Consider the following 27,575-nt stretch of genomic DNA (forward strand, 5'->3'; position numbering starts at 1 on the left):
GATAAACTGAAAGAGCTACTGATGGGTGTATTTAATTCCTACATTTCCAAGGGTAGGCTGTCTCCTAAGTTAAAGAAAATAACCTGGTGTTATTAATAATAATAATACCAACACCACCACCACCACTACTACAGTACTATTACTACTCTACTACTACTACTACTACTACTACTACTACCACTGCTAGTAGTAGTAGTAAGTAGTAGGAATAGTAGCATTAGTAATAACAATCTAACTATCTGTTATCAGACGCCTTAATTCCGTATGAGGTGGCCACAAACAAATCGCCTCCATGTTGCTATATATATATAGATATATATATATAGATATATATATATATATATATATATATATATATATATATATATATATATAGATAGATAGATAGATAGATAGATAGATAGATATATATAGATATATATATATATATATATATATATGTATGTATGTAGTGCATGTATAATAATAATGGTTAGGTACTTGTATTTATTATTTATTAAACAGAGGAACGACACCACATGTCCCAGCAGTCATGCTATCTTACACCCTACCACGCGTGGGAAGGAGTCTGAAGATCAGGAACAATATAGGGGTTAAAGCATGGGAAAATGGAAGGAATGGTATCTAGGAATGACAAAAACCCAAAGAAATGAAAAGGAGGAAATCTCAGCCACATTTTGAAAACTTGAAATGTGAAATAATCTACAGAGACTGACAATCCGAGCCAGGTTAAATGATTACAAGATCACAAAAGCAGACATGGGCAACCTGCTGTCCTACTGTACCCTTCCTACAGCCCACCAAACCGTTTGAAAATTACGTAATTTTTCCCCCCGCATCCCAGATAAGCTGTAAGCAAAGGATTTTTTTTTTTTTTTACTGCCCCTCCAGATATGGCACTTTGAGCTATCATAGGTACATTTGGTACGACGTTCACTAAATTTAACACCGAATTGGTGCTTATATTCTTAAATTTATAGAAAATACACAATAATATTTTATAGTTCATACTTCTCAAGGGATAAATACCCAAACCTACTGCATTTACGGTGAAAAATGTTGCCTTGCTTCTTAGCACGTACCAGTATTTCTGAGAAAGTTTTTCTCGCAGAGGAAGTTTATGAGGCCCAGTTGCAGATCTCGTCTTATAGCTTTAACTCGCTTAATTGTCTAGGCATCCAAACCCGTCTTTCATTAAGAAATAGTAATAATCACCGAAGCGCTATGCATTTTGAATCATTTTAACTTTTAGTATGAGTCATGGGTAAACAAATGTGAAATAATCGTGTACCTCTCCATACACACTGATAATGTGGCAACGATATTCGTTTTGCAACGGAAGGACAGGAATTCGTTCCCAGTGAATCACAATGCAAATAAAAATGGCCAGTAATACAATACATATTGATAAACACCACGTAATACTATTTGCACTCATATTCATAACTCTAATAATTACTAAAATAGACGGCAGATGATTTGAACTGATATGACTCTAACTGGTAGGAAAAATATCTTCACAATCATTCTAAAGGGAAGTGCTCGGCCGATCGATGTATCAGAATCATCTTTCGGCCCAGCGATGACAGTATGCAAGTATGAAAAATATACAATGCTACCTATTCCTTCATGGAAATTAAAAAGCAAGAAGAAAATAATGAAGCTAACCTATCCTAAAGAGCTAAATCCTTTGTTCTTAACCTTTTCACCCTTTTATTCTAACTTTTGCATCTTTTCGGCCCTAACCCCTCCATTATTCGGTTAATTATTCAAGTGTACTACATCAAACAAACTAGACAATCTAACTTATCCTAGAAAACAAACCAAACAATCTAATGTATCCAAGAAAACCACATCCTTCAGACCTAACCTTGGCATCCTTCTCATCTCATTTTTATATTCTTCAGATCCAACTGTAGCATGAGCTCCAGTTGGTGGTCTGAGTATGAGAAATGTGTTATCGGAGCGAAGGGGTTGAGAGAGAGAGAAAGAGAGAGAGAGAGAGAGAGAGCATGAAAAGCGACTGACAGGACGCTATTCTCTGTTGTAAAGGCGGTTTCATGCTACTTCTTACCCAGCAATTGGATTTGTTTTTTATAGCCTACATGTACTTTCTCATTATTTTGTGCATTTCTTTGGCACGCTATATCGAATTGCATGAAAATTATATAAACTCTGAAACACACACACACACACACACACACACACACACACACACACACACACACACACACACACACACACACACACACACATACACACACACACTCACAAAACCCGTAAACACCTCGACCTTCCCATGTATCACTCTTCTGACATAAACTCCATCCCCACTCAGCTTCGCCAGTATAGGGAGGGGTTAATTCTGGCTATCACTCTCCCCCTGTGGATTAGGGCGGTTTTGCAGTGGACCTATTATGGAAGTACAGATACAGTGAGATACAGATAAAGACGACTATCATTGATTGGTGAGTGAATGGGCGTGCGACCCATTTTCTTTATGCTGTTCTCCCCTCCTCTCCCTAGATCATCTTTTTCATTTTCCTCGACTTCTGAAACTTACCTCACCTCCGTGTGGATGGGAAAAAGAGGTATGATGATGATGATGAGGAGGAGGATGAAGATGATGATGATGGTACTGGTGATGATGTGGAAGATATGGATGATGATGATGATGATGATGATGATGGTGAATATACATAACCCATCGCACAACTGACACGTGCCACGTTCACCTATGTCACTTGGACTTCGGATCACATAACAATAAAATAGTGTGTTGCCAGTCCGCCAGTGATATTGATCCCCCTGGCTGACTCATGTTGACACGCTTCTTACTGGCCTTCATTACGGAACTGACGATGTGTGTTATCCCAGTATTGTGCGCTCTTTATGGCGGCTATTCACCAGTTCGACGCAGTATCATTCTTTCCGCTTCTAGTCGATTTTACTTAGAGACTTAATGTATCGGCACTCAGTGGACACAAAGGCTATTGACTCTCCTCTTTGCTGTATGTAATTTCTATAGACGAACGTAAATTATTCGCTTTCAACACAGTGACGGCCTTTACATAATGTTTTTGATATCTCCCGTCGGTTCTACTCAGCAGCTCCACCATTTACATATTCTTACTTGTAATAAACGGTCCCTCTCTCTCTCTCTCTCTCTCTCTCTCTCTCTCTCTCTCTCTCTCTCTCTCTAGGGTTACAATCGAATCCCTGTTATAGCTTAAAATTACTGTTGCAGGAAGACCTAGAGAGACGGGAAGACTCTGCACCTTGCTTTCTTTAATCTTCCTTAGGTAAACCGATATAACTTATAATTTTCCTCTCATAAGTAAGATCTGCCTTTGCACGTGGAGTAAACGACAGGAGAGGCCTCTGTATCCTTTTTTCTCGTTCTTTTTGTACGTTAAATCAATGTTTCGACAGGGAAACGATCATAAATATCTTCAAGAGTTCCATCTAGACCTTTTTAGCTGTAGGGAAAAAAAAAATGTCCCTGGCGCCGTTTTAATGGCGGAAACATCTGCTACCACCTGTTGATTCGAGCAGCACCTGTTTCATACATATATATATATATATATATATATATATATATATATATATATATATATATATATATATATATATATCGTATGATTTGTAGTTTAATCCACACTGCCCAATCAATGCTGCAATGCTTCCGGCGCTAGTGACATGAACTCAGTGGATTGCAGGAAACCGGATACTTCAGCCGGGGCGTTCCCGGAGTTTTTTTTTTTTTTTTTTTTTTTTTTTTTTTAACGTGTCCGACTCTGGGCAAAGGCTTCAGGGCCTATTTCTTGGGGGCAGTGACCTATCCAAAGGCCCAGTAGTCCTCCTACACCTCCACATGTCACCACTTCGGCCGTAACACCCACCATCCATATTGAATACGTGCTAGGGCTGTCTCATACAGGACTGATGTATTGATATTAGCGGGGGTACTTTTACGACATGTCGGCGGGTCATCTGGTAGATCAGGAAAGTCTGTCTTTTAGGAAATTCAAATCCTTAAACTGTTCCCTGCCCCAGCCGGGATTCGATCCTGGGTCCATTAGGACTGGAAGCTGCCTGTCTCCCGATTCAGCCACCGCTTCCCCTATTGTTAAAGTTATCTTGAAGAAGTGTTTCTGATATGAAAGAGAGTTGCGTGACATGAGCTGAGAGTGTAGAGAAAATATAAGAAGCGTATCATCAATATCATCATCATCATCATCCCAACCCGAATTCCCACTTAATAGATGGGGTGAGGCAGGACCCAGGAGCAAAGGTCAAACATTCATTTAGGAGAACCACCATCCTCCTCATCATCATCATCATCCTCATCATTCCTACCAAATGATGGGATGAGGATGAACTCAGATACAAGTGCTGAGAAAATGCACAATTAGGAGAACTATGAACAGCATGCCAAGTGAAATTTAGTTTAGGGATACAGAGGAAAATACAGTTACAAAGATCACTATATATACTTTTATTCATAGCACCAAAACACCATGGCATATAAAACTCGAGGCTACATTCTCCGTGGTACAGGAGGGTTCGCAACACCTTTTCTTTGGAGATTTGTTTAGCATATCACACCTTCTCATTTTCTTGTAAGTAATTAATATCATTTTAATAGACATAGTTTGCATCAGTAATATACATAAGGACATTAAGGTGCAGTATGAAGACTAAATCGCTAAGGAAGAGGTGTTAGGGAAGTCTCCACAGCCACATAGAATACTGTCTATATAACGACAAAACTATCTCACCTATACAACCGCTATAAATAATGACGATGTGACTCTCTCTAGGTATACATATAAGGTAAATCCTCACTATACATCAGTAATTTTTTTTTTTTTTTTAGGCAAGTCTGTTTTCATCTGACGGAACAGGCTCACTCTCACACCAATACTAAGTCGTGGTGGTGTGAAAGTCGAAGAGCATTAGTTACGAGGTTGGGATGCGTCTCCTTGGTTACTAGTCAGACTTATCCTCCAATATGGCAAAGAATAGGGAGTTTTGACGCGTGAAAGTAAATTGATGATGGAACTTTAAACAACACTATTTTTATGTGTTAATTGCTGTAAACTTAATAATGAAAAATAGGTTAATAAATACAAAATATATATAAGAAAATGGACTTCGACTTAAAGAAACATTTTTTTTTTTTTTTAATTGCTGTGAACTTAATAATGAAAAATAGGTAAATAAATACAAAATGTATATAATAAGGACTTTGACTTTAATAAACTATCTTTCTTTATCTAAACTCCTGCGAAATTAACAGCAAAAATAGAATAAAAGTGACATGAAAATAGAGCGGCAAATTACAAGGATTTACTGCATTATAAAGTAAGGAACCTTTCTGACGTGATGTAATGTTAGGATTATTTGCCGTAGACTGATTGGATTGGGGGATTTCGTAACACCTTTTCCCTGGCTATTTATTCTGCTCATTACAACTTAATTTCCTTTTGTGTGTTACTGAGAGGGAGAGGGGAGTGAGGATGAAGTGGGGGGATGGGGTGGTGTGAGTAAGGGCTGTTTGAGTTGGAGTGAAGGCCGCCTGTTGACAGAAGACAGGGTGACACAGACAGACAGATAGATAGATAGATAGACAGATAGATAGGCAGACAGACAGGATAGATATATTCTATTGATGCAAACTAGATAAATATTAAAACGCTCTGAATGACGTACAAGTGAAAGGTAAGGTGTAACATGCAAAATAAATCGCTATGGTTGAGGTGCTAGGGAGCCTCCAGACCCACTTGGAACTCGGCTCTAAGACGAATAAACATGGACGTATCACAGTTACATTGCATAGTTCGTGAAAACCTTAACATTACGGTACAGTTCACTAATCAGCCTTAGTGTCTGTTCATTCTTTACCTCTGTCCCTGAAAAGAAGCAGTCTGCAGTATTCACCCCCCCCCCCAAAAAAAAAAAAAAAAAAAAATGCTGAAATGAAAGAAAAAATGAAAAAAAAAATGATGTTGTTTGGTTGTTGTTGTTTTTTTGTTTTTTTTTTTAGACTGCCTGAGCAACAGTATCATCGTAAACTCTTTCCTTTGCAGTCTAGTAAAGTTAAAATTACCATCTAAACCCTGGGTAAAGACGTGTTGGTAGTCTGAAGCTTTTCTAGACTATGCAGTTAACAGTGTCATAACCTACAGTTCCTTGTGCATCTAGTAAGGCTTCAAACTACCACATTAACACAGGACAACAGACCTTCATTCGCTGTGAACCTCTGGCTGTGACTTCCCTCCAGCCAAAGGTAGCGACAGAGAGTGTGACACACTGACCCGTGAGTCTGTGTACATACGTCAACTATACTTCTGCTTTTAATGTGGTCCACGGGCGTAGCTAGGATTTTTAAATTGGATGGCCAAAAAGTGGCCAGGCAGAACTGTAGGGTGGTCCAAGAAGCACTCCTTATGGTGGTCTGGGATATTTTTCTAGAAATCTGAGGTGGCCATTGGGGTGGTCAGGCATATTTCACTGGTGGCAAGTGCCATTCCTGACACTTCTGGCAACGCCACTAATGTGGCCCCAACATTCTTTAAAAAAATTGCAACAGCCAAACCTCTACTACTCTCTTCGAGGTGTAGAGGCCGTAGCCAGGATGCAATAGTGAAGTCCACTTAAGTGTAGATGAACAGCCTGCTTTCCCTTATGGCATTACACGACTGAATAAACCGCAGTCTTTTCTTGGGGATCTAAACCAGGGAAGGCCGTTCCCCAGACTAAGGCGTACTAATACTAGACTATCAGACATCCATAATACTATCAATGTACATAATGTGTTTCGCTATTTCCTGCCGCACTACTTAATGATACGTCTTACTAGACAACCTAGCACTGAACTTGCAATGGGAATATATGATCTTACAATAGGTCTCTGAATCAAATGCAAAATATACACTCATAATACGCTATAACATCTCTATTAACAACGGTTAGATACACAGGAAGTAAGCAAAACAGTGTGCAAAAGTGTCAGCAATATGAACATCACAAAACAATACATCAGTAGAATCCAGGGCGATGTCCTTTTCAGTTCACTCTTGCTCATACCAGGCATATTAATTCAGTTTTGGATACTCTGAGCCTGAGGAGATATATGTAAGATTAATGTGTCTCTTCAGTGCGAAAGATATTCCTTATGTTGCATAAAATGGTCTGGTAGCGGCAAGAGTGTTCTGAAAAATGACATCGCCTAGAGTCAAAGGGTCTTCGTTATAAGCACTGAAGCATTTACGTTCTTTAATGTCTTCAGTGTGCGTGCGTGCGTGTGTGTGTGTGTGTGTGTGTGTGTGTGTGTGTGTGTGTACTTTTTTTCTCGGTACATGGTGACTATAGTTCTTTCATCTTAACGTGGCCCAGAATTTCGCCCTCTTTGCAGCTTACTTCCCGGAGTTCAGTGACATGTGACTGTGCCACGACTCGAGATCCGCTCCACAGCATTTCTTCGTGACTAGCACCACATTCTAGAGTAAAATCTTTATATAGCTTAGCATACAAGACGGAGAGATGGCAATTCTAAGCCAAGTTAAAGTGAAAGTAGTATACCATTCATACTTGGCGCCTTGCAGTTCCAGCACAAGTCTACCACGAGCAAGTAACCTGGGCAAGTCTCTCTCTCTCTCTCTCTCTCTCTCTCTCTCTCTCTCTCTCTCATTTAAAGTGATGACATATGTTTTCACTACATTCTTGCCACTTACAGACGACTTTTTAAAACTTAAGGAAGAATTAGCCACCTGGAGGGGTTAACATGAGCATCACTGAACTCTGGACTACGAAAGGGGCTCTCTTAAGCTGAGTAGTATCGTCTAGAGAGAGCAAAGACAAACTAAACTATAAAAAAAAAAAAAAATCACAGGCATGAAGGAGTAAACTAACATATACCCATAGTGCTCAAAATATCTTGCTTTGGCAGCTACAAATCACAAATGACTAACACAACGACAAGACTGGGACTCATTTTTATTTTTGAATTCCTTGAGACTTTTGGTATATTTTCAGTTTAATTTTTGCTTCCTCCAGAAATCATAGCCAGCCAAAGACAGAATTTTGGAGCTGAACTGGATACAAGCTTCATTAAACTTTTTTTTTACTAGGTTGTTCTCCGAAAGTGAATAATATTGAGTGGTGACTGCAAGAGTATGCTGTGAAAAAAAAAAAAAAAAAAAGGCACTTGATGGAAGGGATTAAGGTGAGTATTCTAGGTGGCAAAAGACGTTTCTTAGCACCTTTTCCTTGGAGATTTATTCTGTTTTTACGTCTTAACCTCTTTTATGATATCTGTCCGGTTTAATAGCGACGTGGCTGGCAACAATCGGTAATTAGGTGTAATGTGCAGAATAAATCGCTAAGGAGGATGTGTTACGGTATCCCCAGAGCCACTTAGAATACTGTGCTGTTTCTGGCATCTTACTCTCAAGCTCAAGGACACTCTGGCACCTCAGTAAGTCCCAAGGATGTAGTCCACTGTGGCAGCCTGTGAACGAAGGGATAGAAAAATACAGTTGAGAACAAAACTGACCCCACACACACACACACACACACACACACACACACACACACACACACGTTTTACCCCTTTTTTAAGTGTTGAGGCCTGAGCTAGGCTACGGTAGTCCAATAAATTTCAGGATAAGTGACTGGCCTGCATTTCTCTCATGGCGTTACAACCACCACCGCTGACACTTTCACACAATCATTATGTCCATCCTCCTTGGGTCTATCCATCATCCAAGCCATTATTCCCTTACAGGAGCATAGGGTTCTCAGTCCAGACATTTAAGGCCGGGGGGATCAGGTACTCTTCCCTGAGCGGCAACGTATGAGCCATAAACCCAAACTACTTTCTGAATACAAGCCTTCATGGACCACATCCGGTTGAGGCACCTTAACTCACCTGGCCACTTGGCATCTATTTCGTTACCTGGTTTCCACTCAGAATATTATATTGTTTCCTGGGATACAAGAAACCGCATTGCTTTCCCTTCAGTGTCAAAACAGTTAAAGGTGACGCCAAAAAATGTGTACAATATATCCCACCAATTCCTCTCTACCCCTCGACAGGAGAATAGTGAGTTGCAGAGGCTCAACTTGTGCCTTCAGTCCACCAGGTTCCCTTTCAGAGGAGCGTGGGGCCACAACAACATCAAAAGCAGCAGCATCAACAACAACAAAAGCAACAGCAACAACAGTAACAACAATTACTACTACTACTACTACTACTACTACTACTGCTACTGCTACTACTACAGCTACTACTACTACTACTACTGCTGCTGCTGCCAGTACTACTACCACTACTACGACTATTATTACTACTACTGCATGGAGAGAGTAGATGGCTGACATAAAATCTGAGCACACACACACACACACACACACACACACACACACACACGCACACACACACACACACACACACACACACACGCACACACACACGCACACACACACACTCGTCCACTTACCGGAAGAGAGTAGAAGAAGAGGAAGAGGAAGAGGACCATGAAGAACAGCACCAGGAGAGTTATGCAGTACCATTTGTACCTCTTCCATATTATATGTTTGAACGATTTGAACGGCGACGTAATCCACAGGAAGGATGTGGCTGGCCGACTGGAAAGGAAGGGTGAAATTAGTGGTTCGCATTACTGAAAACTGTCATCATTATTATCACTTATTATTAACTCCATCATCATCATCATCATCATCATCATCATCTCTGTCTCCCTTATCCTCCTAATCACCACCACCATTATCATCATTATAATCATGGCTATCCTCACCACCATCATAAATATCATCATTAACACCACCATCACCATCATAAATATCATCATTAGCACCAATATCACCATCATCACCATCATAAATATCATCATTAACACCACCATCACCATCGTCCAAATTTTCATCATCATCACTCCGCATATCATCATAATCATCACCACCCTGAGTCCTTCCACACCATCATAGGCCACTTCAATACTACACACAGTTTTATCATCCAGGAAGACTGTATTTATCTGGTTTAATCCTGCCTAACCTAACCTGATTTAGTTTACCCAGCCTAAGCTAACCTAATCCAACTTACTTAAACCTGACGCAACTTCCTTTCCCGAACCTAACGTAACTTAACTTGATCTTATCTATCCCTAGCATCCTAACCTAACCTACCTTAGCACAACTTGTAGACTAAGCTTATCTAACTTAATCTATCCTAGCCAGAATATCCTATCCTATCCTAATCTAACCTAACGTACCTTAACCTGTCGTGTTCTAAACTTATTTAACTTGATCCCAATCTAACTTACCGCAATGGAACGTAACTTACTCCATTCTAAGTTAACCAAACCTAACTGTCTAATCCAGCAAAACCCTGCAATAAGTCTGGCTGTAACTCACTTAGGCTCAGGTAGCTTGGGGTTCATGTTGGGCTCGTCACGTCCTTGCCCAGCCGGACGTTCCTTCGCCTCCTCTTCTGACACCACCTCCAGTTCCATTTCTATCTTGCCCTGAGGAAAGAACATCATCATCTTCATCATCATCATCATCATCATCATCAATCTATTTGTCACTTTCAAGGATGAGGTGAAGAGAAAAGACAAGCAGCGGTAAAGGAAAATATCACGGCATGACCTCTTCTTCTGACACAAACATGACACAAAAAATATGACCTCTCCCACTGACGTCAAACCCTGCAGTGGTGTTGAGAGGGATGCCTTCATGTGATGGTACTGATGTAACCGGGTGACTCCACTACCCAGTTATACAAGCTTCTCCCAACTTCCAACTTGTCCCACGAGAGAAGGACTGCAGCAAAGGAGTAACATCAGCCTTCAATCCACGGGTTCACATTCATTCACTCACTATTCAAGTCCCGGAAACCTGGCATTTTTTCCTAAGTCTTCCAAGTCTAATTCTCACGCTTACCGCAATTTCCGTCACGCCGTCTTGGACTCTGGTGAAGGGGAAGAAGCCGTAGACTCGCTTGGCCTCGAATAGGTTAACAGCCCTGGCATCGTCGTCGAGGAAGGTGACAGCCACACTGTTGGTATCAGCTTCGGACAGCATCTGGGGCACCTGGGCAGGACTCACGGCTGCTTTCCTCTTGGCTGGCTTGGGAAGTCGGCACAAGTCCAGTGTTGTCTCACCTGTAAAGCAGTAAAGAAAAAAACAATTACCAATACCATGTTATCCCTTAGACTGTATCTGACCACTTCAGTTCGAAAAGGCTTCTCTATATGGAAAAAAAAATGGCACGAGTCTAACGTTGTCATACCTATGAATCAGTAAAAAATTAAATGAATAAAAGTAGCTGCCAGTCTCATATTATTTAAGGGTTGATTATCAGCTTACTTCCCTTCTAATGTTACAAGATCAATAAACTTCCAGCCACCTCTATGTATATGGATAGTGTACAATCAAAGACACAACTATCTTCCCAGTTCCATGTGAAGAAGATTTACAGCTCCCGAAATGCAGTGAAAACCCTGTCTCTGCTAGTGTATGTTTCAAATGGTTCGATTTTCCCGCTATGTATTCGAGAAACATTGGGAAGATGCTTGTGTCTTTGCCTGTACACTCACTCCAGCTGGAATGCTTCAACTACACAGCCATCAGGCACCACAGGAAAGACAATCTGTAATCATTCTATGCCTGCTAAAATATCTTTCAACAGAACAAAATCATCTGATTATAAACAGCGTCACTACCATAGAACGGATTACTTGAGAGAGTTTTTGAAGCCTCTGATTACTGGGATTTCTCTCAGCTGAACAACATTTCCTGTTTTTTTTTTTTTTTTGAAATAAAATACCTATTTACACCATCCGCCGCAAAGGGGTTAATATCTTACACAAATAATTCCTGAACTCCAAGCAAACATGGCTAGCTAGATCATCAGCCTCCTCCCCCTCCTCCTCCTCCTCATCATCATCATCATCATCATCATCAATCATCATCATCATCATCAATCATCATCATCATCATCAATCATCATCATCATCATCAATCATCATCATCAATCATCAATCATCATCATCAATCATCAATCATCATCATCAATCATCAATCATCATCATCAATCATCAATCATCAATCATCAATCATCATCATCAATCATCAATCATCATCAATCATCAATCATCATCATCAATCATCAATCATCATCATCAATCATCAATCATCAATCATCAATCATCATCATCAATCATCAATCATCATCATCAATCATCAATCATCATCATCAATCATCAATCATCATCATCAATCATCAATCATCATCATCAATCATCAATCATCATCATCAATCATCAATCATCATCATCAATCATCAATCATCAATCATCATCATCAATCATCAATCATCATCATCAATCATCAATCATCATCATCAATCATCAATCATCATCATCAATCATCAATCATCATCATCAATCATCAATCATCATCATCAATCATCAATCATCATCATCAATCATCAATCATCATCATCAATCATCATCATCAATCATCAATCATCATCATCAATCATCAATCATCATCATCAATCATCAATCATCATCATCAATCATCAATCATCATCATCAATCATCATCATCAATCATCAATCATCATCATCAATCATCAATCATCAATCATCAATCATCAATCATCATCATCAATCATCAATCATCATCATCAATCATCAATCATCATCATCAATCATCAATCATCATCATCAATCATCAATCATCATCATCAATCATCAATCATCATCATCAATCATCAATCATCATCATCAATCATCAATCATCATCATCAATCATCAATCATCATCATCAATCATCAATCATCATCATCAATCATCAATCATCATCATCAATCATCAATCATCATCATCAATCATCAATCATCATCATCAATCATCAATCATCATCATCAATCATCAATCATCATCATCAATCATCAATCATCATCATCAATCATCAATCATCATCATCAATCATCAATCATCATCATCAATCATCAATCATCATCATCAATCATCAATCATCATCATCAATCATCAATCATCATCATCAATCATCAATCATCATCATCAATCATCAATCATCAATCATCAATCATCATCATCAATCATCAATCATCATCATCAATCATCAATCATCAATCATCAATCATCATCATCAATCATCAATCATCATCATCAATCATCAATCATCATCAATCATCAATCATCATCATCAATCATCAATCATCATCATCAATCATCAATCATCATCATCAATCATCAATCATCATCATCAATCATCAATCATCATCATCAATCATCATCATCAATCATCAATCATCATCATCAATCATCATCAATCATCAATCATCATCATCAATCATCATCATCATCATCAATCATCATCATCATCATCAATCATCATCATCATCATCAATCATCATCATCATCAACAATCATCATCATCAATCATCAATCATCATCATCAATCATCATCATCATCATCAATCATCATCATCATCATCAATCATCATCATCATCAATCATCATCATCATCATCAATCATCATCATCATCATCATCATCATCAATCATCATCATCATCATCAATCATCATCATCATCATCAATCATCATCATCATCATCAATCATCATCATCAATCATCAATCATCATCATCAATCATCAATCATCATCATCAATCATCAATCATCATCATCAATCATCAATCATCATCATCATCATCAATCATCATCATCATCATCAATCATCATCATCAATCATCAATCATCATCATCAATCATCAATCATCATCATCAATCATCAATCATCATCAATCATCATCATCATCATCAATCATCATCATCATCATCAATCATCATCATCATCATCAATCATCATCATCATCATCAATCATCATCATCATCATCAATCATCATCATCATCATCAATCATCATCATCATCAATCATCATCATCATCATCAATCATCATCATCATCATCAATCATCATCATCATCATCAATCATCATCATCATCATCAATCATCATCATCATCATCATCATCATCATCAATCATCAATCATCATCATCAATCATCATCATCATCATCAATCATCATCATCATCATCAATCATCATCATCATCATCATCATCAATCATCATCATCATCATCATCAATCATCATCATCAATCATCAATCATCATCATCATCATCAATCATCATCATCATCATCATCAATCATCATCATCAATCATCAATCATCATCATCAATCATCAATCATCATCATCAATCATCAATCATCATCATCAATCATCAATCATCAATCATCATCATCAATCATCATCATCAATCATCAATCATCATCATCAATCATCAATCATCATCATCATCATCATCATCAATCATCATCATCATCATCAATCATCATCATCATCATCAATCATCATCATCATCATCAATCATCATCATCAATCATCATCATCATCAATCATCATCATCATCAATCATCATCAATCATCAATCATCATCAATCATCATCATCATCAATCATCATCATCATCAATCATCATCATCATCAATCATCATCATCATCATCATCATCATCATCATCAATCATCATCATCATCAATCATCATCATCATCAATCATCATCATCATCAATCATCATCATCATCAATCATCATCATCATCAATCATCATCATCATCAATCATCATCATCATCAATCATCATCATCAATCATCAGCATCATCAATCATCAGCATCATCAATCATCAGCATCATCAATCATCAGCATCATCAATCATCAGCAATCATCAGCATCAGCAATCATCAGCATCAGCAATCATCAGCATCAGCAATCATCAGCATCAATCAATCATCAGCATCAATCAATCATCAGCATCAATCAATCATCAGCATCAATCAATCATCAGCATCAATCAATCATCATCATCAATCAATCATCATCATCAATCAATCATCATCATCAATCAATCATCATCATCAATCAATCATCATCATCAATCAATCATCATCATCAATCAATCATCATCATCAATCAATCATCATCATCAATCAATCATCATCATCAATCAATCATCATCATCAATCAATCATCATCATCAATCAATCATCATCATCAATCAATCATCATCATCAATCAATCATCATCATCAATCAATCATCATCATCAATCAATCATCATCATCAATCAATCATCATCATCAATCAATCATCATCATCAATCATCATCATCATCAATCATCATCATCATCAATCATCATCATCATCAATCATCATCATCATCAATCATCATCATCATCAATCATCATCATCATCAATCATCATCATCATCAATCATCATCATCAATCATCATCATCAATCATCATCATCAATCATCATCAATCAATCATCATCAATCATCATCAATCATCATCATCAATCATCATCAATCATCATCATCAATCATCATCATCATCATCAATCATCATCATCATCATCAATCATCATCATCATCATCAATCATCATCATCATCAATCATCATCATCATCATCAATCATCATCATCATCATCAATCATCATCATCATCATCAATCATCATCATCATCATCAATCATCATCATCAATCATCAATCATCATCATCAATCATCAATCATCAATCATCATCATCATCATCAATCATCATCATCATCATCAATCATCATCATCATCAATCATCATCATCATCATCAATCATCATCATCATCATCAATCATCATCATCATCATCAATCATCATCATCAATCATCATCATCATCATCAATCATCATCATCATCATCAATCATCATCATCATCATCAATCATCATCATCATCATCAATCATCATCATCATCATCAATCATCATCATCATCAATCATCATCATCATCATCAATCATCATCATCATCATCAATCATCATCATCATCATCAATCATCATCATCATCATCAATCATCATCATCAATCATCATCATCATCATCAATCATCATCATCATCATCAATCATCATCAATCATCATCAATCATCATCAATCATCATCATCATCATCAATCATCATCATCATCATCAATCATCATCATCAATCATCATCATCATCATCAATCATCATCATCATCATCATCAATCATCATCATCATCAATCATCATCATCATCATCAATCATCATCATCATCAATCATCATCATCATCATCAATCATCATCATCATCAATCATCATCATCATCATCAATCATCATCATCATCATCAATCATCATCATCATCATCAATCATCATCATCATCATCAATCATCATCATCATCATCAATCATCATCATCATCATCAATCATCATCATCATCATCAATCATCATCATCATCAATCATCATCATCATCAATCATCATCATCATCAATCATCATCATCATCAATCATCATCATCAATCATCATCATCATCAATCATCATCATCATCAATCATCATCATCATCAATCATCATCATCATCAATCATCATCATCATCAATCATCATCATCATCAATCATCATCATCATCAATCATCAGCATCATCAATCATCAGCATCATCAATCATCAGCATCATCAATCATCAGCATCATCAATCATCAGCATCATCAATCATCAGCATCATCAATCATCATCATCATCAATCATCATCATCATCAATCATCATCATCATCAATCATCATCATCATCAATCATCATCATCAATCAATCATCATCATCAATCAATCATCATCATCAATCAATCATCATCATCAATCAATCATCATCATCAATCAATCATCATCATCAATCAATCATCATCAATCAATCATCATCATCAATCAATCATCATCATCAATCAATCATCATCATCAATCAATCATCATCATCAATCAATCATCATCATCAGTCAATCATCATCATCAATCAATCATCATCATCAATCATCATCATCATCAATCATCATCATCATCAATCATCATCATCATCAATCATCATCATCATCAATCATCATCATCATCAATCATCATCATCAATCATCATCATCAATCATCATCATCAATCATCATCATCAATCATCATCAATCATCATCATCATCATCATCATCATCATCATCATCATCATCAAAATCTTGTTCTCTTTTTGCCTCCTATGAATGATGTGAGGTAGGGCCCAGAAAGCAAGGAAAGTAAAAGCACGGTAAAACCACCACCATCATGCTCAGTGTAACAGGCCAGACACTCTGAGAAAACAAAGAATTCAAACTCTGTCCTGTGCATCCCTTCCAGCCATCTTGTACGCACGTCACAATTGATCAGCTACATCATGCATTACTCACTAAGGTAGTCGTCACTCATAATGAGATCGTTGTCCCAGAGCTGCAGGGTGAGGTGTGGAGGGCGGCGGAGTGTGGTGGACGTGATGGACCAGGGGTGTTCTTTGTACTCCACCAGCATCACTTGTTCCGCCTCAATCACCTCAATCGGGAAAACCAACCGCCAGTTGAAGTTAGCGTCGCCGTCCATACATCTGACCCAAGAACAGATACGGTATGTTTCTTAAATGTATCCCGCACACAACAAACGATCGTGTGTAAACAGTGCACTCCTATACTGTGTGTTGCATGGGCGGCTCAGTCTGCTGGTGGGAAACACAGACATTTTGACTGCTTCATGAAATCACTAATCAATCATATAACCTATGGACGTAAAGCAACGGACGCTATAAATATCAGAAAAGGATGAAGGGTACAAAACCACTAATGCTGCCTAGGCAATCCCCACAAAGTACATGAGTTCTTCTGCTAATATAAGTAAACAGAGGTGCGTAACATAGAGCCTCGTTGTATATCACAGAAAGGCTTCATCATCCTAACCCCGTCACCAGACTCATCATTATCGACTTCCTGCTCCTTTCTGAAAACCCTCTGAAAGCTGATGACCACGACAAAGCTGCTTACAAGCTCCTCTGCTCTTATCTGCTTCCCTCGCTTTGTCAGCCACTCCTTTTCTCTTCCTTTTCATTCACTAAGGCATAATTCCACTTTTTCCATGCCTAACAAGTCTTTCCTTTTTCAACATTACATTCGAATTCACTTTGAAGAAATTTTCCTGGCACTCTTTTTGTATTCTTTGAACGTGTCTTGCCATCTCAATGTATTTATCTTTTTCCGTTCTGTGTAGTTTGATACCAACCCTATTTCATACCAATAAGTAGGGTGAGTAGATCCGAAAACAGGAACAGAAAAGCATATAATTAGTAATGACAGTTCTCTTTATAAGGAATGGTCTAAAAAATAACAACTTTATATAACTGCTACTTTGAACTGGGGAGGTGGTAAATCACCTTCTTTGTTAGCAATGTGACTGTGATAGGGATTTTTCTTTAATTCACTTATGACTAAACACACACACACACACACACACACCGCTCGCTGGCGCAGTGGTAACGTTCTCGCTTGTCATCTGGTAGACGGGAGTTCGCGCCTCGCTCAGGTTGAGAAAAGTTTCACTGACAAAGTGGGTGGTTACTGTCCCCCTCGAGCAAGGGGACGGGTGTGTGGGTGTGTGAAGGTCACAGCCTTGCCCTTAGATCGGACTATATGAGCTCTCAGCTCCCTTCCGGGAGGGTAAAATGCTGACGATCACGACCATCAAGTGATCCTGACCGACCCGGTGAATTGCACACACACACACACACACACACCATACCCGTTATCTTCTATGCCTTCTCCCTCACACACACTCATTCATATAAACCCTTTTGATGAGGCAAACCCAGACTCATTTCGACGTGAAAGCGGCAAACTGCTGGACACCGGCCACTTCAACCTGGTACCCTTAGAGATGTTTGGCTGAGATTGTGTTCAAAGGTTGTGTTGTGGTGAGGGTGGAGTGAGTATATAATGGTATACTGTAGGCATAGTGAATTGTCTGTGAGTTGTATATTGTGAATGAATATAATACCCCACTTATGACTGACCTGTAGTGTATGTCCGTCTTCTGAACATTGCTGGTGCCCTGAAGCCAACCCTTGACATAGACATCACTCATCCTCTCGCCAGACACCACGCTGGTCTCCTGCAGTGGCGCCTCAAACACGTTGTACACCACCACGCGCAACATGTACCTGAAAGATGACGAAGCTGAGATAAACTCCTTCATTAATGTGTTGTTCCTAGCTCAAGACAATATTTTTTTCTCATCCTAGGGGACACTTTGGAAATGCACTACTTCTACAGTTTGAGTATAAATCGTGATTGTATGAAAGTCGATGAGCCTTTGTGACTAGGATGAAATGCGTTACCTTGCTTACCCGTCATATCAGCTATTCAGTCTGTCTACACTTGGCCATCAACTGATCTGAGGGGGTTAGGGGTGTCTGCCAGATTAAAATAAAATAACGTGCTTCTTCACGATCAGCATCATGAGGTGTCTTACTTGTGAGCTGTACGTGGTGTGATATCAACGAGTGGCGGAAGCTCCTGTCCTGCGGGGAAGATGTCAACCCACATCTTGAGGTTGCCCTGGGGTATGCCGGGGTTGGCTGGATGCGTGAGTGGGCGGGTCTCGACGTGTTCTGGCACCAGGAAAAGACTTCGATGCAGGACGTGCAGCGCCAGACGTTCCCGAGGTTCACCAACCGTGTTAGGGAGCGCAGCGCTGGGGGATTCTGGAGGCAAAAGGAAGGATGATATATAGTCTGATTGCTTTTTACTGCCGGAACTAAAGTCTATATGCTTCTATCTGCCGGATCCGACTCACACAACCTGAGTACTGTGTCGTGGCTTCATGATATTTGATGCTTTGTTGTTTTTTATTTATTTTTTCTTTTGTTCATTTTTTCCGCTTTATATCTGTTTCCCAGGTAGAATGGGTCAGATGGGTTCACCTGACAGCATCAATCCATCTTACCCATATATCTACACAGACTCACCCCTTACCTGTCCTTATCCGTAAGTGTAAACAAGCAGTCTTAGCCTTTCCTAAATGCAATTGGTCACCTCTAGAACTGTCTGCCTTATTGTGTCTTTCCCACTGCCTATGACATCCAGTCTTTTGAATGAAGTGTGTCTGGGCATCTCGAAATGAACTGGTCTTAATTTTACTTTGATTTTGCATAACTACTTGAGGATTTTTTTAAAAATTTGCAGGCTCTCCATATGGGATTCTTTCCTAACCTAACTTACCTTATTCTAAGCTAACCTAACTTAATCTAACCTGACCCAGCATAACTCAACAAGATCTGACTTAACCTACTATCCATTTCAGAGGCGGAGTTGCGCTGTTTTTCGCAAATATCTCCTAAGCGAATCGTTGGATCAGTATGATATTTCAACACAGTACTTTTGACATCCGGGCCTAATTTATGACCCTTAAACCATACTGCTACATATGTTACATTAGGAGTTTACTGAAGGATATTAAGCCTAATCCAGTCATCAAATCTAAGGTGTTATACAAAATCGGACGAGTGCGACTGTGTGGGGTAGCTCCTCCACTAACACCCTGAACAACCCTCTGACCATTCCTTCCCTACCCCCCCAATATCGCGTTCACCCCCTCCCCGTTTCCCTCTTCACTCCCAGTCACACCATCCCTCTCCCATCTTTGCACTTCCGTTTTCTTTTTTCATTCTAATTGCTGTTCAGCACTCCCACAAATTTGAAGAAGAGTACTGGAAGACTGACAACATACACGAGGGAGTGTAACCCATTATTATCAACATCGCCAGTGATGATGATGATGACGTCTTCTTTGAAAGTGGTTGAATAAATTTTGTTATATTGTTTACATAGTTTTATTCCTACAATATGATATATTGCTCCAACTTAATAAATTTAATGGAATGTATGTAATAGTATTTACAATAAAATGACGATGTATGTATGTATATATTAGTGAATATTACGCATCATATACAATAGAGCATTGGAGTTTATAATTTTGTAATAATATAAATAGAGACAGGTAAAACAATATATATCAACTGGACCATGTTGACATTTTAGGATGAATACACAGTATTGTAATAATAGTAATAACTTCTCCGAGAAGGTTCAGGCAACAAGTGATACAATTTGTAGTTCGTGAATTTCAATGGTTGACCATAAACACTGCAAACATATAGGCATAGCTTCTATTACATGTACGTAATCATCCTGATGTACAGTACTTTCTACGCGAAATACGACTTGCATCCATTGCAAATAATCATATCAATACGTCTACAACTACATAACATTCTTGCATTATAATACAGTGCTGGGATAATGAGGGAGGGACACAAGAGTGATGAAGGAGGCGAGGAGCTCGGGGAGAATAGGAGGGATAACGAGGACGAGAAGGGGGAGAAGTAGGGGTAGTTAAGGAATAGTTTGGGAGGGTGTTGGGGGGGCAACACTTTCCTTCGAATGCGTCAACATGACCAGTCGACTTTCTGTTATTCTTCACGAGTAAACTCCTCACATAACATAAATAGCAATATGGTTTAAGGGTCATAAATTAGGCCCGGATGTCAAAAGTAGTGTGTTGAAATACCATATTGATCCAACGATTCGTTTAGGAGATATTTGCGATAAACAGCGCAACTCCGCCTCTGAAATGGATAGTAGTCCAAACCGACTGAATCTAACTTAACCAAACCTAACATAGCCGGACCAAGCCTAAGTCTTCCATGATAGGTCAGGAGTGGTGTTTGAAAGGCAGAGATAGTTAACTTAGCCTAACCTACCTTACTCTAAATTAACCTAATCCAACCTAACTTAGCCTGCTGTGACCTGACCTAAGTTAACCCTTCCCTTACCTAACCTAGTCTAACCTAAATTAATCCATCCTAATCTAATCTAATCTAAGCTAATCTAGTCTAACTTAAACTAATGTTACCTAATTTATTTGCGTACAGAATCTTACCAAAGTCAGTGAGGGAGTAGTTTGTGCCCCCAAGGGTGAGGCTAAGGGGCGGGGAGTTCCACAGAGGTCCATCGATGTTCCTCTGTTTGGCCATCTTTTTGAGGATCTCTGTTGGTAACTCACTGTCTCGCCACATGTTGGTTCCACTCCTGTACGTCAAACATCATCATCATCATCATAATCCTGATCATTATTTCCATATCATGATGAAGGAAGTAGGATTCAGAAACAGAGAGAGAAAGTGCGACAGTGTGAGAATCACCATCATCATCAGCAGCAGCAGCAACAGCAGCATGATCTTATTCTTCTTAGACAGGATTAGGTAGGATCAGCAAAACAAGAAGGAGAAAGCATGACATGGAGAGAACTATCATCATCATCATCATCTTCATCATCATCATCATTTTTACTTAAAGAAAAAGTAGGGTAAGATCCAGAAGCAAGGAATGAGAAAGCATGAAAGCTGGGAAACTATCAGCATTATGTCCAGTGAAATGACCCACACATTCACACAATATTCAAGGCTCTCAGTTCCTGGCTTCACCTCACAAGCCTACCCACGTGTCTATCCAGCCATCTGCCTCACCTGTACTGCACCTGGAATTAGGAGTGTTGGGGTCTGATGCCAGCCTGTTTACCCTCATCATTTAGTCCAGTCATGTCTTTAAGTAGAATTTCGTGAACTGTAAATTCCAACATCCTTAGGAGTGGACCACTGAGACTGCCATAACCCACTAAACCACCAGGCAACCAGACAATGACTATATGGTTACCACCAGCAGTGTGCAGTAAATGATTTCCTGAAGTTCGATTTTTTTCCTAGGTGCCTGTCAATTACACCTGCAAGATAGCCTACTCAGTCCTTCGATCATCACGTTAAATAATAAAATATATATAAAAAAGTTTGGGTTTTGGAGGAGAGTGATCAGAACCTCCCACTCGGAGTGACTGCCCTTCACTGGTTTGAACCCCAAGAGGTGAACTGAGGTTTTAAGATCAGGTAAGGTCACCGAGGGAAGTACTCTGGCTCATAACACCGACAATCCCTTCACTCCAGAGACTTATTATATTATTCCAATTTCTTCCAGACAATTTTATTCAGCTTAAGACTGTCAGAACTGGGAGGAGGGGTTGGAAATTGCCTTCACCGACTCATTAACTACATTCTCCCATAAGATATCATGTGGGGATCGCAAGGTTGAAATAATACGAGCTCAGACTGAAGAAACTAAATGTCCCTGCACTTCAAGAGAGAGGGGGGAGGCAAAATATGACTGGCTGCTACTTACACATGATACTGGCGAGGAAGACCAACGGTGGCGCGATGGTGGGTGAGGAAGCGGTTCTCCAAATCAATGGTTGTCTCGCCGATTAGGTCGTCTGTGGATACCCTGTCATAATCCCAAACCTGAACTGTGAGGTCTTTGTGGAGGGGCAGCGTTCCTTGTACCTCGAACACACTGGAATAGTAGACGATCCATTGCGACACGTGGGAAAGAGTGACAGGTTAGAACTTGATGTTTTTTTACTCAAACGTTTCGGCCTACACAGAACCCATCTTCATTATTTTTTTTTATTTTTTTTTTTTATAGTCCGAAACGATAGAGAAAGTAAATAATGCAAGCTCTGTTTTGTGTCTCTCTCCCATCCAATATTTACGCTGGAATAGGAATAGGAATTTAATATTAAGGCCCGTATTCTCGTCGGTGAAGGAGGTTCCCCAACTCCTTTTCCTAAGCGATTTGTTTGGCTTATTACATCTTGCTGCCCTGTTCTGTGTTATATAAATCCTTCCAATATCGCCAGACTCTGCATATATAACGTACAAAAGGATATTAACCGCTCATATCCAAAAATAATCGCTAAGGAAGAGGTGTTAGGGAGCTTCCTTATCCAACGAGCATACGAACCTAGATCTTTATGTCAGAGCAGTGTTCTTTGTACTTAGAACACAGTGGGGTGGAAATATGAGAGAACTTAATCATAATATTTAAGTAATAACTGAGGAATACTGTACACTTATAAATACATTCACTACAAATGGATTAAGCTCTTGAGATATAGGATCGAATTCTAAGAGGCCCTATAGATTCTTTAATATCATTTTCAGAACTCTATATTTTGCCCGCTGTATCCTAATGTCCTTTCATGTGCTACTGATACAAACCATGTCAATATTAAAACTATAAACAGTAAATATTAAAGGAGCGAATATAGAGACGCTGCAGTCTTTTTTTGAGTGGTGATAGGAAGATAAAAACGGAAAAAAAAAATTAACAGAGAAGTCACTGTTGAAATATGTGTTTTAGTGTTTTAGCTCTGCTGTCGTTATTGGAAAACTTTTAGATTTTTATAGGAAGAAAAAATATGTGAGATGCCGCTAAAACCCACTGTCCAATATGTAGGTAAGTGTACAGGACCCATAATCAAGAAAAAAGAAAGACGAAACTCACTGTCCGAAAATGGGACTGAGTGTATGAGTCCTATAATAAAATAAGTAAATGAATAGAAAAATAAGTAAATAAATGAAAGCTGTAACCAAACTCACTGTCCAAATATAGGGTTGAGTGTGTTAGGCTTGTAGTCGTCCTTGGAAGACTTAGTGGTTTTTCCCAGCTTGACCACGACGTAAGGATCAGACGTGACCCCAGCGTCTTTAGGGGCCAAGTCTTCACCTAGAACGACGTAGACGCGAGCCACCACCTCCTGGGGATCTGGAGAAGGGAACCCGGAGAGGAGGAGCGATGGGGACCCCTCCTCTGGACCGTCGGGGGCCAGGGGGTACACTCGGAAGGTGCCCTGTGTGGAGTTATACCGTCGTTAATAATGCTTACATCATCATCATCATCATCATCATCATCATCATCATCATCACCATCATCAACTTCATCGTTCCAACGTGCCCAGCAGGTGTTCGTTGTTATTCAGAAGCTAAAACGTAAAAGAGGGACACTCATCAAAATCATCATCATCGTTATCTTCATCATCATCATCCTTACCACCACCACCACCACCACCACCATCTTCATCATCTTCATCACCACACCTTGACCAGCGGGTGCTCGCTATTATTCAGAAACAAAGGGAGAACATAAAAGAGAAAGAATCATCATCATCATTATCATCATCATCATCTAGACCTCTTTTTCTCTCTTAAGAATGGGGTGAGACAGGACCAAGGATAGAAGGAAAAGTAAACACAAAAGAACTAATTAACAGCGTGCCAGGGAAAAGGGCCAAATACTCATTCAATGCCCATTTAAGCCCCTGGAATCCTGATTTTGCTCTATTATCCTAACCAACACATTATTTTCCGTGGTAACTTTCCTTGTACGGGAGCTTCAGAGTCACTAAACACAGACTAGAAACAAAATTAGTCAAGGTCTGCTTGTGTGTAGCCAGATTCCTTGATTCCGAAGGGGGTGGCCACAGACAAAATCACCTCATATCACCCTCCCCCATCAGACTGCCCTTCCTGCAAAACACGGCCCCCTCATTCATATGCCTTTCTTCCCCATCCCTCCACCTCATCCTCGGTCTCCCCTTCTCCCTCCACCTAACCCACACTCTCCTAGTTAGGCTCTCGTTCTCCATTCTCTCTACACAGCCAAATCAACTGAGGTGAGACTAACCTTAAATTCTCCAGCTTTCTGTGCCTGATCACCCCGCCCACGGAAGAGAGAGACGGTATCCACAAGGTCGGTAAAGCCTACATACCGAGCTTCATCCTCCAGGCAGCCTTTAAGTACTTCCAGCTTCTCATATCTGCGAAAAGTAAATAAAGAAACGAATAAAGTAAATAAAGATGAACTAAAAATACACTGTCCAATTGTAAGTAGTATTCGTTTCACAGTACTTCTTGCCTAGATATTTTTCGAAGTAACACAGAAGGCGTCATGGCACCCCTTCCTTAGCCATTTTTCGAAGTGATGTAGGAGGTTTCATAAAGTTGCTTCGTTAACTCTTATTGTAAGTGGCACAGGATTCAGTCGTGGGTTTCCTCTCTTTTGCATTAAACAATCCAGCATCGTGATAAATAGAAAGAAATAAGCCATCGTCATCATCATCATCATCACCATCATCATCATCTTGACCTCTTTTTCCATCTAACAATGATGCGAGGGAAAAAAATTAAAAAAAATACAGCAACCTCTCTAACAGTTTATCAAAAAGACTACTGTACATCTTAATCATTATGTTGACCTTTCTCCCACCTAATTATGGGGTGAGGTAGGACTCAGAAAGGGGGAAAGAGCAAGTACGAAAGTGAGAGAACTATCAACAGCATGGCCAGTGACATAGCCAACAGAATCATTCATACATTATTTAAGCTCCTGACTCCGCCTCACAAGCATAACCATCAGCAAATATATTTTTAACAGATGTACTCCACTTAATCTGCCAGACTGATAATTCCTTCACTAACAGATTTTAAAGGTGGGACAAATCGTTATGATAAGAGACTACTATCTCTCTTTAGATATATTTATTGTGTGACACCTTAATCCCGAAATGGATGGCTACAAACAAGTCTTCTCTACATCACTCTGACCTCTGCCATCACGCTGCTCTACTTTAGTCACACATACTCCTTCATAAATGACTCCCCCCCCCCCGTCACTCCATCGCATCCTTGGTTTCCTACTCTCCCTCTTCCCCTCCATCTCACTCACATACACTTTTCTCTTCAATCTCTCATATCCTCCCTTCAGTCTCCATGGCCCAACCATCTCAGGGCACTTCTAACACGTTCCATCACATTCACGTAACCACGACCACCTTCCCAAACTTCCTTATTTGTCTGTATATCCCTCCACCTAACTCCACATTTTCCTCTTACGTAACTCAGTTCCACTTCTCTCACTTTTGCTAGAGGGGACCACAAGGCAGATCACACGGTATAATTACGGTGTTCACATTACCTGAGATAAGGAGGTAACTTACCCTTTTGAGAGGTACGATCCAGCACGATCCAGCTGGCCACAAGACACGTAGTATTTGGCCCACCAGTCTATGTCAGAGTCCACAGTACCGGGCTGTGGACATCATCACGGTATTAACAGTATTCCTTTATTACACCACCGCAGCACTAACAGCATGCTTTTTTTACATAACCACATTATTAAAAGTATGTATTTATTACACATTTGTTATTAAAACTATGCTCTCTTACACAGTGGCATTAGTGATAGTATGCCTCTATTACGGTCATTAAGCTTTCACTCTAGTTGCAACTGTTGTGGTTACATCACCATGAACCCAGTGAACTCCAGGGTGAACTTGCCCGTCATCCGAAGCTTACCATCCTCATTTCGGGAGAGATGGAGGGAGGTGAGGGGTGCTTGCATCACAGGGCAGCAATGCCACCTTGTTATATCGGTACCACGCGTGAAGGTGCCCATCTTCAGCATCAGTGTTATTCTGACATGTATTTGCATTAACTCCAATCTGGACTCTCTCTGCCACTGTGTCATATGAAGCCAATTAAGTGTCCTCATCCTCTTTCAGCGTGTGTGTGTTTATCAAAGCTGAATAAACCCTTCTGTCATTAGGCACAATAAATGAAGAAGACATAAACATGAACTCCTTCAGGTGGTGGAATCAGTATAACTACGCCACAGTAAAC

The 27,575-nt window shown here is 39.5% G+C and overlaps 1 protein-coding gene across 1 annotated transcript in view; it reads right to left on the reverse strand.

The window, feature by feature from the left end:
• Positions 1–8,434: 8,434 nt before the first annotated feature.
• The window catches only part of LOC145407698 (myoferlin-like), a 67,111-nt gene continuing 47,970 nt past the window's right edge, over positions 8,435–27,575 (reverse strand). Inside the window, exons 28-39 of the mRNA XM_080278564.1 lie at positions 26,894–26,985; positions 25,582–25,714; positions 24,498–24,748; positions 23,239–23,409; positions 21,950–22,098; positions 19,478–19,709; positions 19,020–19,166; positions 17,377–17,567; positions 10,972–11,192; positions 10,444–10,553; positions 9,507–9,654; positions 8,435–8,515 (exon numbers count right to left, since the gene is read on the reverse strand). Coding sequence (XP_080134690.1) covers positions 8,480–8,515; positions 9,507–9,654; positions 10,444–10,553; positions 10,972–11,192; positions 17,377–17,567; positions 19,020–19,166; positions 19,478–19,709; positions 21,950–22,098; positions 23,239–23,409; positions 24,498–24,748; positions 25,582–25,714; positions 26,894–26,985 — 1,881 coding nt within the window. The 3' untranslated portion in view covers positions 8,435–8,479. The remainder of the gene's footprint in view (positions 8,516–9,506; positions 9,655–10,443; positions 10,554–10,971; positions 11,193–17,376; positions 17,568–19,019; positions 19,167–19,477; positions 19,710–21,949; positions 22,099–23,238; positions 23,410–24,497; positions 24,749–25,581; positions 25,715–26,893; positions 26,986–27,575) is intronic.

Source organism: Coenobita brevimanus, chromosome 74 (genome assembly GCF_032717465.1).
Source record: "Coenobita brevimanus isolate Jiangsu-jjx chromosome 74, ASM3271746v2, whole genome shotgun sequence".
NCBI lineage: Eukaryota > Metazoa > Arthropoda > Malacostraca > Decapoda > Coenobitidae > Coenobita > Coenobita brevimanus.